This window comes from Nematolebias whitei, chromosome 3 (genome assembly GCF_014905685.2).
Source record: "Nematolebias whitei isolate Nwh7 chromosome 3, NemWhi1, whole genome shotgun sequence".
Classification (NCBI taxonomy): domain Eukaryota; kingdom Metazoa; phylum Chordata; class Actinopteri; order Cyprinodontiformes; family Rivulidae; genus Nematolebias; species Nematolebias whitei.
In genome coordinates this window covers 39,644,888-39,659,485 of record NC_056500.1, presented here as the reverse complement: position 1 = coordinate 39,659,485, position 14,598 = coordinate 39,644,888, and the positions used below count along the sequence as shown (strand labels likewise).

Sequence of the window (14,598 nt, the reverse complement as noted above, 5' to 3'; positions counted from 1 at the left end):
TTTATAGAACTGCATGAGAGGCCTGGTTGGTTCTTAGATTCAGCTGCAGGTTAGACTGGAACTACTCGCCCTCACAGTGGAGGCTCGTTACTCTTTTTGTTTGCCTGGCTCATGTCACCTGCATGAAGGTGTGAACTGGAGTGGAGCTGACCTGGAATCTGTTTTAATGCTGCATTGTAAGTTTTTGACTGTTGAAATATGAGACCTCCTCCTCTGTTTAAATTTGGACCACCAACATTTTTATTGGACTTTTATGACAGGGCCCATTTTGGGCCCAAAAGTGTTAAGAGGTCAGTCATTTTAAAGGCGCTTCAACGGTTAAATACAAAACAACAGCTGATCCTGTTTTTAGGGGAATATACTTAGATTTAAAATGCAACTTTGACTAATATTTCTGACTGAAACATCCTCCAATCACCATAAAATCTAAAACTAGCAGGAGCTAAAAGTCTCACGGCTGCTCAGGAAGTCGTGGTGCAGTGGACATAAATCACGCCGGGGTTCAGGATGTGAAGGTGGTGGGAAAGACTGAAATACTGAACTTATTGATATTATCGTTTGATGAGTAAAGTACTTTAATGTTAAGTATAAAACTGCAAAGTATAAAACTGTAAGGTATGGGTTGTGTTGTGCAAAATTAGTTTGTGAGTTTTATAAGATAAGTCTCGCCCTGAGAAACTGTGAGACGTTATTTACTCAAACATGTTGACAAGATTCAGGTGACGTTTTCATAAACTTGATAACTTAAACATGAACAGCACAGAAACGTTTAGCTCAGTACCTGAAAACTTTACTTGTTAACAGTTATTTTTGTCTTTGCTAAGGTGTATTAGCCGAGGCAGCCATCTTTATTTGGGTCAAACCAGTTGCAGATGTCCCTCCAACGCTCACTTTGGAGAGTTTCATTAAAATGCATCCACTTGTGTGTTTCATATTTTGCTAACAGACACACAAGGGTTGACCTCAACAACTACCACCAAAGTTTTAAACAGATTTCTTAGCATTCAGAGCATGTTTTGTGGATTATGTTCAGCTACTACAACACCAAGTTCTAGTCTATTATTTTTAGAACTGATTGAGTCGTTCTCATTTTAGTATTTGCAAAGTTTCATTAGCTGCAGCGGCCATCTTAGACTGGGTCGACTCCGATACGTCATCAGTTGTGGGCAAACATCCAATGATTGCTCTCTGAAAGTTTCATTAAAATGCAACCAGTGGTTCATGAGATATTTTGCTAACACAGAGACAAACAAGCAAACAAATATGCAATTTACCACCTTTTGATTGACCTTAATGAGTCTAATTTGTTAGGGCATTGAGCTGTGTGTGCGTGCATGTGTGCATGTACGTACAGCGTTTGTATGGCTCTCAGAGATGAGAACGTCCCCTTGGCGATGGTTTGGAGCTTGTTATCGTACAGCGAGAGCAGGTTGAGGTTATGGAGGTCCTGAAATGCGTCCACGCGCAGACACGCTATCTTATTAGCATTCAGCAACCTGAAACACAAAAGTGACAAAATAAAAAAGAGAGATGTTACAAAATTAATTTTTAGTTATGCTACAAGTCTGTCAAATCATCAGGGCAGTGATAACGACTTTCAGTCAAAATGTCTCCTCTACGGGTATAAAGTTCGAGCTCAGCACTCTTTAGATGAATATCCATGAGATGCAGATGTGAGGCTTTAGCCACAGCTAACGTGTGTGTGTGTGTGTGTGTGTGTGTGTGCACTCACAATAGCTGCAGCGAAAACAGCCCCTCAAACAGCCCTTTGGAAATCTCGGTGATCTTGTTCCCATACAGAACCCTGCAGACAACAGACACTACCTTCATCAGGCGTGAGTTCGATCGCACACTTTTATCCTCAAACACATTAACACTCAATTTGACCCGAAACACGCCGTTAGAAAACAGAGAAATGAACATTTGGAGGGTTTTTGTACTCCACATCCCCATCAGAAAGATTGAACTGCTGCCAAAATGTTTTCAAAGCCGTGCTTCAGATTGATCAGTTTATTACCCACAAATGGTAGTTTAGACATGAATATTTGATTTGATGTTGACTGCAGTTCTCCACCAACATCTGTCACATTTTTATATTTCTTTAAAGAAGCTTTCATGTTCTTGTATTAATTAAACTGAATTTACTGTAATTTGCACTTCACTGTCTGCAGGTGATAACATTATTAAACACTAGGGGCTTAATTCAAGGTTTGGTACACATGATGGTTTTCAGAAGCAGTGCAGCTGGTAAGAGAGACATATTATAACAATTATTTTTCTACTGGCGTTATCCTTTCCAGAATCAAACACATAAAATAAACCACTCTTTCCCGTTGGAAGAGTCTAAAGAGGTCCTGTCAGTTAGGATTCATCAACAGGCAATTTAACCATAAAAATAACAAAATAAAAACATTTTGATCTTTTTTCATCTAATTTGAATTGCGCATGGTGACCTTAAGATCATGTGTCAAACAAAACTGCAAATTTGAACTGTGAGAGTTTCTTTTGTTAAGAAAATGGGAGAAAAAAATAACTTTTTTGATCCCCAGCTAAGGTAATTTACATGGCATAGCAGCAACAAGAAAACAATAAATTTCAAAACAGACCCCAAAACAAATAAAAAAATACAAACAGGTACATTTTACTTCTCGTGTTTTGAACGTCATTGGACTGTTGTAATAAACAACGATCTTCTGAAAAATGAAAGCAAAATCAACAGTTAAAATAAGAGGAAAGAGTTTATTTAAGTCCATATCTACATTTATATGTACGCAGGAATGAAGAAGAGTCTTTCACAAGAACTTGAACCCCCACATCAGTTAGCCTCTCTGCAGAGTTAGGCTGTGAGTGGCCAGTGTACAGACGGGTTTCTGTCCACATTAGACTTCCTATAGCTGGATGGTGATTCCTCAGAAACACTCTGTGAGGAGCAGATGCTTCATTTATGTCTCACTGACACTTCAGCAAGAGCAGCTAAGTTCATCCACATGTGACCATGCACAGCTGATGGGTCATTTACATCTTTCCACACATGATGAATGCACACGCAGCGTTTCCTTAATGTGTGAGCCTCACTGTTTGCATTGTGTCAGCATGACACACCCATGTGTGTCCCGTTGTGTCTCTGGTGAATATGAATGTGTAATGAGGTGGCAGGAGCCTTCGTTCAGCAACTCAGCATTTACGAATTATTGACTTTTAGAGAGTGGACATTTTAATCCAACTCCTTCATGGAACAGCTCCACATTCCTCCTCAGGCTTTCATCAGCTCCTTTCTCTGTTTTCTTTCACTAATCTTCACATGTAAAGCAGATGATGTGTACATAATTGGACTTATTATAACAGGATTTCTGCTTTGTGGAGTTGGTGGTTACTGGGCATATCGACCAATTCGGAAAACATCGGCAGCTTTTCTGACCATTGTGAAGCTGCCCGGCCTGTGTGAAGGAATGTGCCGTGCTGTCGACACTCAGACTAAAATGCTGTCCGAGCTGAGACGCAAGCAGGACACGATTCTTGCTGAGAATCGCAGGTTACTTGTGGTTCCTGAATCTCGCTGGCGGAAAGTAATAGATCTAGAAGTTGTAAGCTTGACTCGGCGTATGTGACCATAAATTTGGCTGTTTGGCGTCGCCATTAAGACGTAAAAGGCAGATGGAAATTAAAGAGTCGGCCTGACCCAAAACAAATGCTGATATCTGAATCTGCCCCCCTGCGACGGCCTTGGAAGGCTGACAATCTCAAATTCTCCTGGATGTTATGTGAACAAGACACTCTGCTCCCCACTTCCTTACTCCCCTACCCGCTCCCTTCCCCAAGAACATGGACCTGTGTCAGAGCTCTACCAAGCTGGCTGATAAACACTGCACCACCACTTATCAGGACTATGGCTGGAGGGGGGGCAGGCAATCTGGACAGGGTTCACCGACTACTTCCCCTCAAATTCACTGCCTTCGCTGGCCTCCCTCATTTCCCCCCACCCGGTGCAGCAACCTAGGTAGATGCAAAAGCGCCAGTGGTTGCGTCGCTTACTTGGGTAGCATGTACTGGGACCCCCATCCTCACCCACTCCACATGCATATATTTTTATGTCACCAGTATGTTGCTTTTTCTTGTGCTGAGGGTTTTTTTGCAACCTCACACTGTGTCCCATCAAGGACACAGTGTGAGATATGATTTTTTTATACCTCCTCTTTCCTCATGTTTTCCCTTTTTCTTATCTAAACAAAAAGGGCAGCACTTCCCATGAGGCTGCAGCCTCAGGCATCTCCGTCTACTCATGTTGCTTTCTTTGGATGGTTGTACTGAAATGCAATTTGTTGAAACTTGTAATTTGTTGTAACTTGTTGAAATCAGGTCTCTCTTGTAAATGAGTCCTCGAGGCTCAATGGGATCTACCGGTCTAAATAAAGGTTGAATTAATGAATTAATTTAGTTGTGCTTCTGTGCAATGACAATAAAGGTTGATTCTGATTCTGATGTTGCAATCTGAGACTGTCCCAGTCTGTGATTTTTGGTTGTTTGTGACAGTTTTTTATAATTTTGAGCTATTTTTCAGGCCTGCCACGCCCACCTGCACCTGCTCCCTGTCTCACCTGTCACAGCTGCAGCCACTTCTCTTCATTAGAAGAGCCTCCTTAGTTCATCTGTCTATCCATGTTCAGTTGAGCAGTATTGGCGTTCATGCCATGTCTGATCTTCTTTAAAGTAGTTGTGCTCCTTCATGTCTTTACCTTGAGTTGTTTTGGACGTAGCCTTGTGGCCATGAAAACTTTTTGTTTTGCTTTGTTTAGTGCATTTTCATGTTTTTGAGCTCCGCATGTCAGTCTGTATTTCTGGGTTCAAACCAACTAACTGTAACAAACTCAGACACCAGAGGAAGATGAAAAAAGCATGAATGTATACGTTGTATTTTATGGTAATTTGACGTACATTAGTAAAAACATAATGGATCGATCTTTCCTCCATATTAAAAATGTTTGAAAACAAATAACGTCAAACTCAAAAAGACACATGGAATAAAAACCCAAGGTCTATTTGTGACACTAATGCTGTGCTGTATATATTATGCCAAAATGAGCCATGGCAGATCCAAGGAATTGAGGTAAAAATGTTGAAACCCATAAAAAAACTGCTGACGGTAATACATTAATATAATGTAATCAGAGAACAAAGTCAAACTGTTTTATGTGAACTGTCAGTCCTGATTGTGGATGTTTTTCTCAGAGCCCTTATTTCAGAAGAAGCAGTTTGTTCAATAGCATCAAAAAACAAGGACTTCATTCTGTGGTTGCAAAACAAGCCCAAACCATCACCCTTCTACAACCGTGCCTGAAGGGTATGTTTGTGTTGATTTTCATTGTGAAAACCTATCGCTCAATCACAAGTGTGCAGCTGAAACCAGCAGTGACAGGTACAAGTACAAAAGCGTTTCTCCAGATCAAAACTAATTTCAAATGCTCTCAAACACGCCACATTTTAAATCCAATACAAATCCTACATGTGAACCTTCAAACCAAATGTAGACAGAATACTTACAAAGAGTTAAGGGAACGAAGACCTTGGAAGGCGTCCGAGGCCAGTTCTGATATCTGGTTGTTGCTCAAGTCTCTGTGATAAACAAACAACAAAAAAGTGTGAAGGGAAAGAGAAACAGGAAAGAGGGAAGCAGCAGAGAACAAGACAAAGTCGACGGAGAAGAGAAACACCAACAGATCAGCAGCTGGCAGGCTCTACTCACATCCTGCGCAGCTTCTTGTAAGGAGAAAAGGCCCCAGCTGGGATCACCTTGATGGCGTTCTGCTCCAGTCGTCTGGAACCAAATAAACACACATTAAGGGGAGACGGTAACTTTCAAGGTGCTAGATTCAAGGTGACTTTACTGTCATTCGCAACACACATGGTACATGAGGTGGAACGAAACTGTGCACTAAAGGTCCCAGTTATAGCCCAAAATAGCAAAAATATAAAGTATAAAAATAAACAGTATACAAGAATCTAGGATATATGGTAAACATTAATAATGTGATACAGTGTATTAAACAGCAGCCTGACCATGAGTCTGTAGTGAGCAGATGACTATGAATACAGCAGCTTAAAGGCAAGAGATCAGCAGCATGGATAATCAGCAGCACAGATAAAGTGACATATCACCAATTAAAGTGCCATTACAGTGATAATTCTGATTAGAGATTCATGAGACTAATAGCTTCAGGGTAGAAGCTGTTCCTCAGTTTAGTGGTTCTACACTTAATGCTCCTCACGTTTTCCAGGCTGATGGCTGTCACTCAGGGTAGACCCATAAACACCTATTTTTAAAATCTGTTTCTGGAACAAGATGACTTTGATCAAGTGGACAGGCCTTGTGATGTTCTGCTTTGTCTTATTTGTTTGTATCTATTTTAAACCAGCTTCAAATGTTCCTGGTGTTGGGGCAGCTGAGAAAAATCCATTTTAAGTATCAGAATTAAAGTTGAGAAGTTCAGTCCAGGTCAAAATGTTCTCAAGAAAAGAAATCAAAGATTCTTGTGGTTTTATTTTTTCATAGAGGTTGCTCTATTTTTTTATGTATCATTTTGTCCAAACTGTTTTCACTTTGCTGCCGTCTAATAAAACAGTTGCATTAAATGTTACCTCAAACCATCGGCCCAGAACTCCCACCAAGATGCTCATGCAGCGTTTGAATGTGGCCAAAACAATAAAACATAAATAAATGAAATGTCTGTCAATTGACTTCAGGCGTGTTTTAAAATTTGACCAGAGAGTTTGTTTGCATCAGAAGAGCTTTAAACAGAATCACGCAAATGAAGCATTTATAAGCTCATAAAGCCTCGAGACATTACTGAAGGTTATTTAATGCAGAATGCTTCTATTTATATATCTTGGGTTGTAAAAAAACAGAAGTTCTGTAAAACAGGACATTTTGTAAAGTTTTAGCAGGACTAGGGCAAATGTTTGACTCCATGATGTCTCAACTAAAATAATGCAAATAAAGATATTTATGTTCCAAATCAAGGTTTTGGAATTGAAATTATTTGATCAGTTTTCATGATTTCATTCAGATTATTCAATTCTAACCAATACTTTGTGATTTATTTGTTAATCATTCTAGTTTTTAACCTTCCTTTTGTCTTCATGCACATTTTCAGGTATGGCCTTCCTGATGTTTTAAATTAATCTCTGATTTCCGTTTTTTTTTTTTTTTTTGTCCTCATTCCTCTCTTATTTACTTTAGCAGGAAGGCGCTGCATGAGCAAGCTTTCTCATTTCACAGACGTGCGCCTTTATTTCGCTACACGAGTAAAAAGAAAAAGAAAAGAGGAAGTGAAACAGAGCGATAAAGACAAAGAAAGGAAATTTAAAAAGAGCAGGAGAAATATCACCGCACCGGCTCTGGATGCAGGAGTGTGTGTGTGTGTGTGTGTGTGTGTGTGTGTGTGTGTGAATACAATGTAAATCAACTGTGCGTGCACGTTTATGTGCATGTCTTACATCTCTGTGATGGTTTCAGGCAGGTTGGTGGGGATTTCTGTCAGACCCTTTCCTCTGCAGTCCACGATGTTGTTGCTGCAGGTGCAGGACTCTGGACACTGTAACACACTGCAGGAGGAAGATGATGATGACTGGTGACCTGCACAGACACAGGGAACCACTATTATCCACTCATAATTATGGATTATTATGCTGGCGTTAATCTCAAATGGCAACGGATGTGAAATAAATCAAATTAAAAACGGCTGATCATAGCAAGCGAAGGTTAAATCTCGTTCTTGTACAGTTCTGGGATTTTTAAAAAGTGCACCATCTTTCATGGCCTAATACAAAAGTCTTTACCAGGTTCTGAAATAATTCAGTTCTAACCTTCAATGTGTAAAAACAGAACAAATCCCACCTCATCATGATTTATTACACAAAACCAGAATGTCCAAAGATGTGTGATAAACCAGGTCCTCTCCTTGATTCAGACCCATCTTTAGCAGCAACAACTTTATCTGGCTCTCTCATGATTGTGTAGGAATTATGTCCCACTCTTCTTTACGACGTCCTTCACTTCATTGATGTTTGCAGATGTTAGTTTCCTATCAGCTCTCTGAAGGTCCCACCTCAGCCTTTTAGTCGAGCTGAGCTTCTGGACTCACTGGATTGTTGCTTCACCTCCATGCTTTTCTGATTCGGCCGCTCTGGTTCGCTGCTGTGTCTGGGATCATCGTTCTGTTTCATCCTGACCTGGTTTGATCCAAACTTCAGTTGGTCCCAGTCCACCGAGGAGTTCATGATGGACTCGAGAATCGCAGGTGCTCAGGTCCTGTGGCTTTAAAACCAGCCCAGATTATCACCCCTCCACCTCCGTGCTGACAGTTGAGATGTTGTCTTTGTGCTGACATGCTGCGTTTGGTTTTCACCAAGTTTACAGCAGTGCATTATGGGTAAACATGTCTCCTTTGGTCTCGTCTGTCCACAGGACATTGATCCAGAAGTCTTGTGGTTCATTTAACTTTACAAACCTTCATTTTCTTCAGAGACTTTCTCCTGGAAACTCTTTCTAACTTATTTAGTATTTTTCTAAATGTCCTGTGATGAACTTTAACCTACAACCTGCAAACAGACGCTTGTGGAGCTCTTGGGTTTGCTGTCCTTCTGAGCGTTGCACAGTCTGCCTTAGGGGTGAATTTGCTACTATGTCTAGTCCTATGAGAATTGGCAGATGTTTTAAATGTATTCCACTGCAGAATGATGAACTCCAAATTATTTAAAATATACAATTAATTCTTTCTGCCCTGTGATGGACTTGCGACCGGTCCAGGGTGTACCCCGACCCTCGCACTGTGATTGCTGGACATGGGCACCAGCGACCCCCATGACCCAAAATAGAAGAAGAGGGTAAAGATAATGGATGGATGGATTTAACCCTTTCTTCCAATGACTGACACCAGTAGTTGCTTCTCTAAGGTCATTGCTATGTCTTTTCTTCTTGACATTGTGTCAACATATGTAAATGCTACAGACCAACAAACGGACACAACTCTTATGCTCATGGTTGCGATCGCATGATGGTGGTCAGGTAATTAAGTGTTTGGTCAACAGAACCTGGCCGCTACTTTTCCTATTAAACCTTATAGATGCAGCGCAGGTTTGACAGTTCAGGCTTTGTTCATGTTAATAAATAAAGTCACGATGGAATCGCATGTTATATTTAAAAGGATGTAGAACCTTGTAAAGAGCTGCCATTTATTTTATATTGCTTTATTACAAAAAAACTACAGTTGATGGAGGAGGGCCTTTATTCCATCATTGTATGCGTCTTTGTTAGACAGAGCTGTAAGTTTTATTCGTGGAGTTAAAGATACAGAGGAAGACAAATACTTACTTTCATCTCCATCTTGATAAGCATGATCAAGAGACAAGAAGAAGCACAGAAAACCAAACGGTTGTTTGCTGTTGTCAACAAGCAAACGCAAGAAGCTCATCACAAAACCAACAGCAGCGCAGCCGACCTACCTGCACACACAAACTCCTTTTTCTGCGCCTCAGCCACATTGTGCCCCCTCAAGTGTGGCGGGGCCATGCATTGTGTGTAGAGACCCAAGCGGGGGCGCTGCCGCAGCCACTCGGACAGCCAGGCTACGTGGCAGTCGCACTGCAGGTTGTTGGAGTGTAGGCGGCTGTGCAAGGGGTGGAGGAGAGGGAGGTGAGTGGAGGTCAATCAGGTATAATAAACTGGCACAGATGAGCGGGCTCTGTTCCACTGCAGGCCAAATGTGATGTGGCGCCACTTACAAGGTCCTGAGCTTCGGCATGTGGTTGAAGCTGGCCACAGACAGTCGGCTGATGTTGTTATTGTTCAGGGTGCTGAGGAGAAAAGAGAAGAATAAAAACATTTAAATTCTGCAACATTCTTTATTGTAATGCAAAATAAAGCGACTGAAGGTTAGATAAGAAACAAAATGCAGATGGTAAAACAACCTGGTGATGCAAATGTTTGCTCAAGTGTTTTACTCGGACTACAGTAACTTTCTTAATAAAAATAGGCCCAGCCTTTCAGCTATCACCTGCCCATTACCTGCACATGCTCACCTTTACCTCCAGTCAAACAGTAAAGTTACTCCACAGTTTGAATTTCTTACATCAATGATTGAGATGATTCCAGGACTAAATTTAGATTTTGTTCCTTGTTGTTCTATCATCTAAGTTTTGCTGTTCCTTTTGTCACACCTGCCCCGGTGTCACACCTGTTGTGCTTTGTTGTCTCATTGTCAGGCTCTTGTGTTGTCATGGTAGTCGTCTGGTGCATTTTACAATTAAAAAAATTATCTTCATCACCAGTAAGTTGCGTTGCGTGTTTGCATTCAGGTCCTAAAGCTTATTCCTTTCCTGGTATTGTGACATCATTTGTGCAAATAAATCCCAAATCTGCTTTAACCTAATTATTTTCACTTGCCGTAGACGGCGACAGGGGATATTGTTTCATAAAATCTAACGAACCAGCGGGTGGATTTTAACTATGCTACCAGGAAGTAATTATTAAACATCCAATTAACTTTAGGACTCAGCCCCATTTCAGGCCCTGTTTACACGACAAGGATCCAATGAAAACATAGTTTTTTCCATTTCTATTAACACGTTTACATGAAAACGCTCTAATTACAATCTCTGTTTCACAGAAACAGAAGTGGAAAAGGTGTCATTCCCTCAGCACGCCACTAGTTGGTGCCATGTTCTTTGAAACTTGAAAGTCTAAGTGCGCATGGGTTAAAAAAAGTTCTACCTGAAAGCCGCTACAAAGGTCGAGATGTCAGTGAATAAAATATTCTATGGACAGACAATGAGGTTCAACTGTTGCACAAAAAATACTACAAACAATACTCTGGTATTCGCCGTTGTTGATAGTTTCTTCTTCTGTGGATTGTAGGAAGTCGTTATGTTTTGCGTCATACTGCACATGAGCCACGGATTCCCTGACAGAAAGGATCTATTTTTTCTGTTTACACAATGGACACCAGGTCGTTTTTGAACCATTGCACTCTGGGAACCGTTCTCAAATTGTGCCGTTGTTAGAGAAAACATTAGCTGTTTTTGTGTAAATGAACAGAAGAAATGCAACGAAACGCTTCTATTGTCACCAGAAATCATTTTCGGGTAAACAGGACCTAAGAAAGCCGCCACAGCAGTGCCACCATAGTAAATACAGAATGACTATAACTCAGCAAACTATAGAAATATAGACCTATATTTTGGTGTGATAGTAGCTGAGACTCATGCTGAACACATATCGTATTTTCCGCTGTACACATCGCTCCGCCCTATAAGTCGCATCAGTCCAAATATGACTAATGAAGTGGAAAAATCCATAAATATGTTGCTTCGCCATATACGGCGCATCTATTATGCGTCACCTCTGGCGCATTGCATTTGTTACGCATCGCTGCTGACAACCCGGTAATGTGGGCCGAACCCAGAAATGTGGGCCGGTGTTGTGCCAAAAATCAATTTGCTGCCAAATGGCGGCCGTGAGAGCACGCACGGGAGGACTTTAACAAGAATTTAACAAGATTAACACTTAAAAACAATTATTTGTTTGCTCAAAATTATAGTAAAGATGTGTCCCAGTCTAACTTTTCCTTAATAAATTCAGTTTAATGGTAAAATCTGCTGTATTTCAAAAGTATTTGCTGCCTTGGTGCTCTGGGAGCGCGCTCTGAGGGAGGAAATCAGGAAGGAGGAACGCTGCGCATTTCTTCGAAATTTCACAAGATAAGCACCTAAAACAATTGTTCGTTTGTTCGACATTATAGTAAAGGTGTGTCTCAGTTGAACTTTTACTTAATAAATGCACTTCAATGGTCAAATAAGCTGCATTTTGAAGGGGCGGTGCAGCGAAATGAAGCTGATTTGACAAGTGAGCAGGACAAAGGTGGCAGTCTATGGCAAGCTGATTGTGTCATTAATACCGGTAACCACTTTTACCCATTACATGATACAATGGCATGCCACACTACTCGAGTGCCATCTAGCAGCTGAAAATGGTAGTGTTCAATATTTTCAGTCAGATTGAATGAAAACGGTCATATCGCAGCCAAAAATTGGTTTATAAATATGGAAAAAAAATCCATAAATACGTCACTTGGGTCTATAAATCGCAGGGCATGCAAATTATGCAAAAAACTGCGACTTATAGGCCGAAAAATACGGTACTCTAAGTGCGACTATAGGCTCTTGAAACATCATTGGAGACTGAACATATCATAATTTACAAGGTTTGACTAAAATGACTTTAACGCCATCCCTTCTAATCATAAGATGATCTTAGACTAAAACACTAATATTTAAAGTGGTACGCAATAAAGATTCATTCAAGGAATGCTAAGATGTAAAATTTAATCTCTGTAATCTTCAAATTTCCTCCAAAGATTTTACTGTAAAGTTACAGAATGAATAAGAAATGTTGAGAAAAGGCCAAATTTTGCTGCAAGCTTGTCTTCTAACTTATATATAATATAAAACACATGCTAACAGGCGTAAAGAACCACCCAGGAATGCCGATCCCAAAACTGTAGCAAAGAGCCCCTTCCAGGACCTGTGGATCTAATGCAGCATTTGAAAGGTCAACTGGGATATTAGCTGTTCCATATTCCTCTGCTATTAGAGCTCCTGGTGTAAAAATAATAAAATGAAACTGCTAATGTTCATGGAGGGACTGAATAATCAGGTACTCACAGTACTTCCAGGTCACGTAACGCTCTGAAAGCTCCGTCTTCAATGCAGCTGATGTGGTTGTAGTCTAACTGGCTGCACACACACACACACACACACACACACACACAAAGACAAAAAGAAGCTGACAATATATCTTCATCAAAATGTAGAGGCAAAGAGGTGCATGTCGAGATGAAAATGCATCAGCAGACTGTCTCTGTCTCCATCAGACTGTCTGCCTCTGTCTGAGTCCTTCTTGTTCTTCATGCAGCTCTTTACGTTGTCTCTTTATTCCTTCATGTTTCCTGCTCTCTTTAATCTGACATTTAATTTACCTCTCTCCTCATTCTCTCACTCCTGAAACTCTTTCTCCCAGCGCTTCTGCTGAAACAATTTCATTAAGATGTAAGGACTGTAAAATATGTGCTGTCATTCTGCAGCACGCACGCGCACATAATTCCCTGTCCTTTTACAGTAATTGCACGGCATTTATATAAACAAAACAAAAGTACCGGCTGTGGAACACACCCAGGGAAGAGTGAATTCGTTAATAAGTCATTATTTATAGAATTACCGCTGGGCAAATGCTCTGCTGATGAAATGACCAACAATTACTCTGACTGTGAGGGAAGTGAAACAAAACAGAAAACAACAAAATGCCACTGATGTCACACACACACACACACACACACACACACACACACACACACGCACACACACACACACACACACACACACACACACACACTGCTAACAAGCAGCAGGTGCAATCAATACGGCGAGCAGGAGGCACATGACATTTAACACAATGAAATATGGATGTGCAGACGTTGAGCGCTGTGCACATTAGCAGACATGTCGGAAAGTAAAAGTCATAAGCATGCTCACAAACTACACACACATGCAGAGACAGAGCTGCTGCTGGACAGCCACTTACAGGTTTTTGATTTCCACAGCTCCCCTGAAGGCTTTCCTCGGAACCCCCTGGATCTGGTTTTCACTCAGGTCACTGGACAGAGACAAATAAAAACAGAGAAGAAATGATTTGGAGTGCGTGAGAGGAACGTCCAGAGCAACAAAACTAACGCTCCTCAATCAGGTGTCTCGCTCATCTCTCAGTAACTGGATCAAGTGTCCTCAGTTAGGGGGGGGGGGGGTTTAAATGCAGCACCTACCTGCAGGGGGCACTGGTGGCCCTCACAGGTTTTGTCCTGCTCTCATCATGCTTCAGCACCCCCCCACCCCCAACACACACACACACACACACACATCACCTTCCTTCCCTTCTGGCTTTTAAGGAGTAAGTGATGGATGCGAGTGACTATGAGCGTTGGGGTTTAAAGAGATTTAAATTTTAGCCACTTTAACTAAGCTGAAGCTTTCATGACCCACCCCCACCCCCCCTACACACACACTCTTACGTATTATTAATACACTCAAACATGAGAACAGGTGCTTGAAAATTATCTGCCAGGTAAAACACAAGCAAGTAGAGCAACTTGTCAGAGTCAAGGACAAACGTAGGTGCTGAATGACCCCCACCCCCCCCACACACACACACACGAGATGAGAATATATTATTCTGTCAGAGACAGATCACAGCATGACATGAAGACAACAAAAACAGTGATGTTATTGTTGTAAAGTCAAACACCTGGAACTAGACTGAGTTCTGACTCTATTCCAGACAGACTACATGACCTTTCACCTTTGACATTCCGGCTCTTGACCTCCGACTCTGACCTCCACAATGCTAATCGGCTAACAGCTAATACTCATCCACATTCCTCAGATTCCTGCAGTTCAGATCCTGTAGTCAGGCATCATTCATCTTCCCTGCCTGCACCTGCTGCTCCTAAACTACAGCCAATGTGACAATTATATATATACATATATATATATATA

The 14,598-nt window shown here is 41.2% G+C and overlaps 1 protein-coding gene across 1 annotated transcript in view; it reads right to left on the bottom strand.

The window, feature by feature from the left end:
* Positions 1–14,598, bottom strand: part of slit2 (slit homolog 2 (Drosophila)) — a 118,936-nt gene that overhangs the window by 28,087 nt on the left and 76,251 nt on the right. Inside the window, exons 6-14 of the mRNA XM_037674336.1 lie at positions 13,631–13,702; positions 12,715–12,786; positions 9,778–9,849; positions 9,499–9,662; positions 7,492–7,630; positions 5,741–5,812; positions 5,539–5,610; positions 1,733–1,804; positions 1,349–1,496 (exon numbers count right to left, since the gene is read on the bottom strand). Coding sequence (XP_037530264.1) covers positions 1,349–1,496; positions 1,733–1,804; positions 5,539–5,610; positions 5,741–5,812; positions 7,492–7,630; positions 9,499–9,662; positions 9,778–9,849; positions 12,715–12,786; positions 13,631–13,702 — 883 coding nt within the window. The remainder of the gene's footprint in view (positions 1–1,348; positions 1,497–1,732; positions 1,805–5,538; positions 5,611–5,740; positions 5,813–7,491; positions 7,631–9,498; positions 9,663–9,777; positions 9,850–12,714; positions 12,787–13,630; positions 13,703–14,598) is intronic.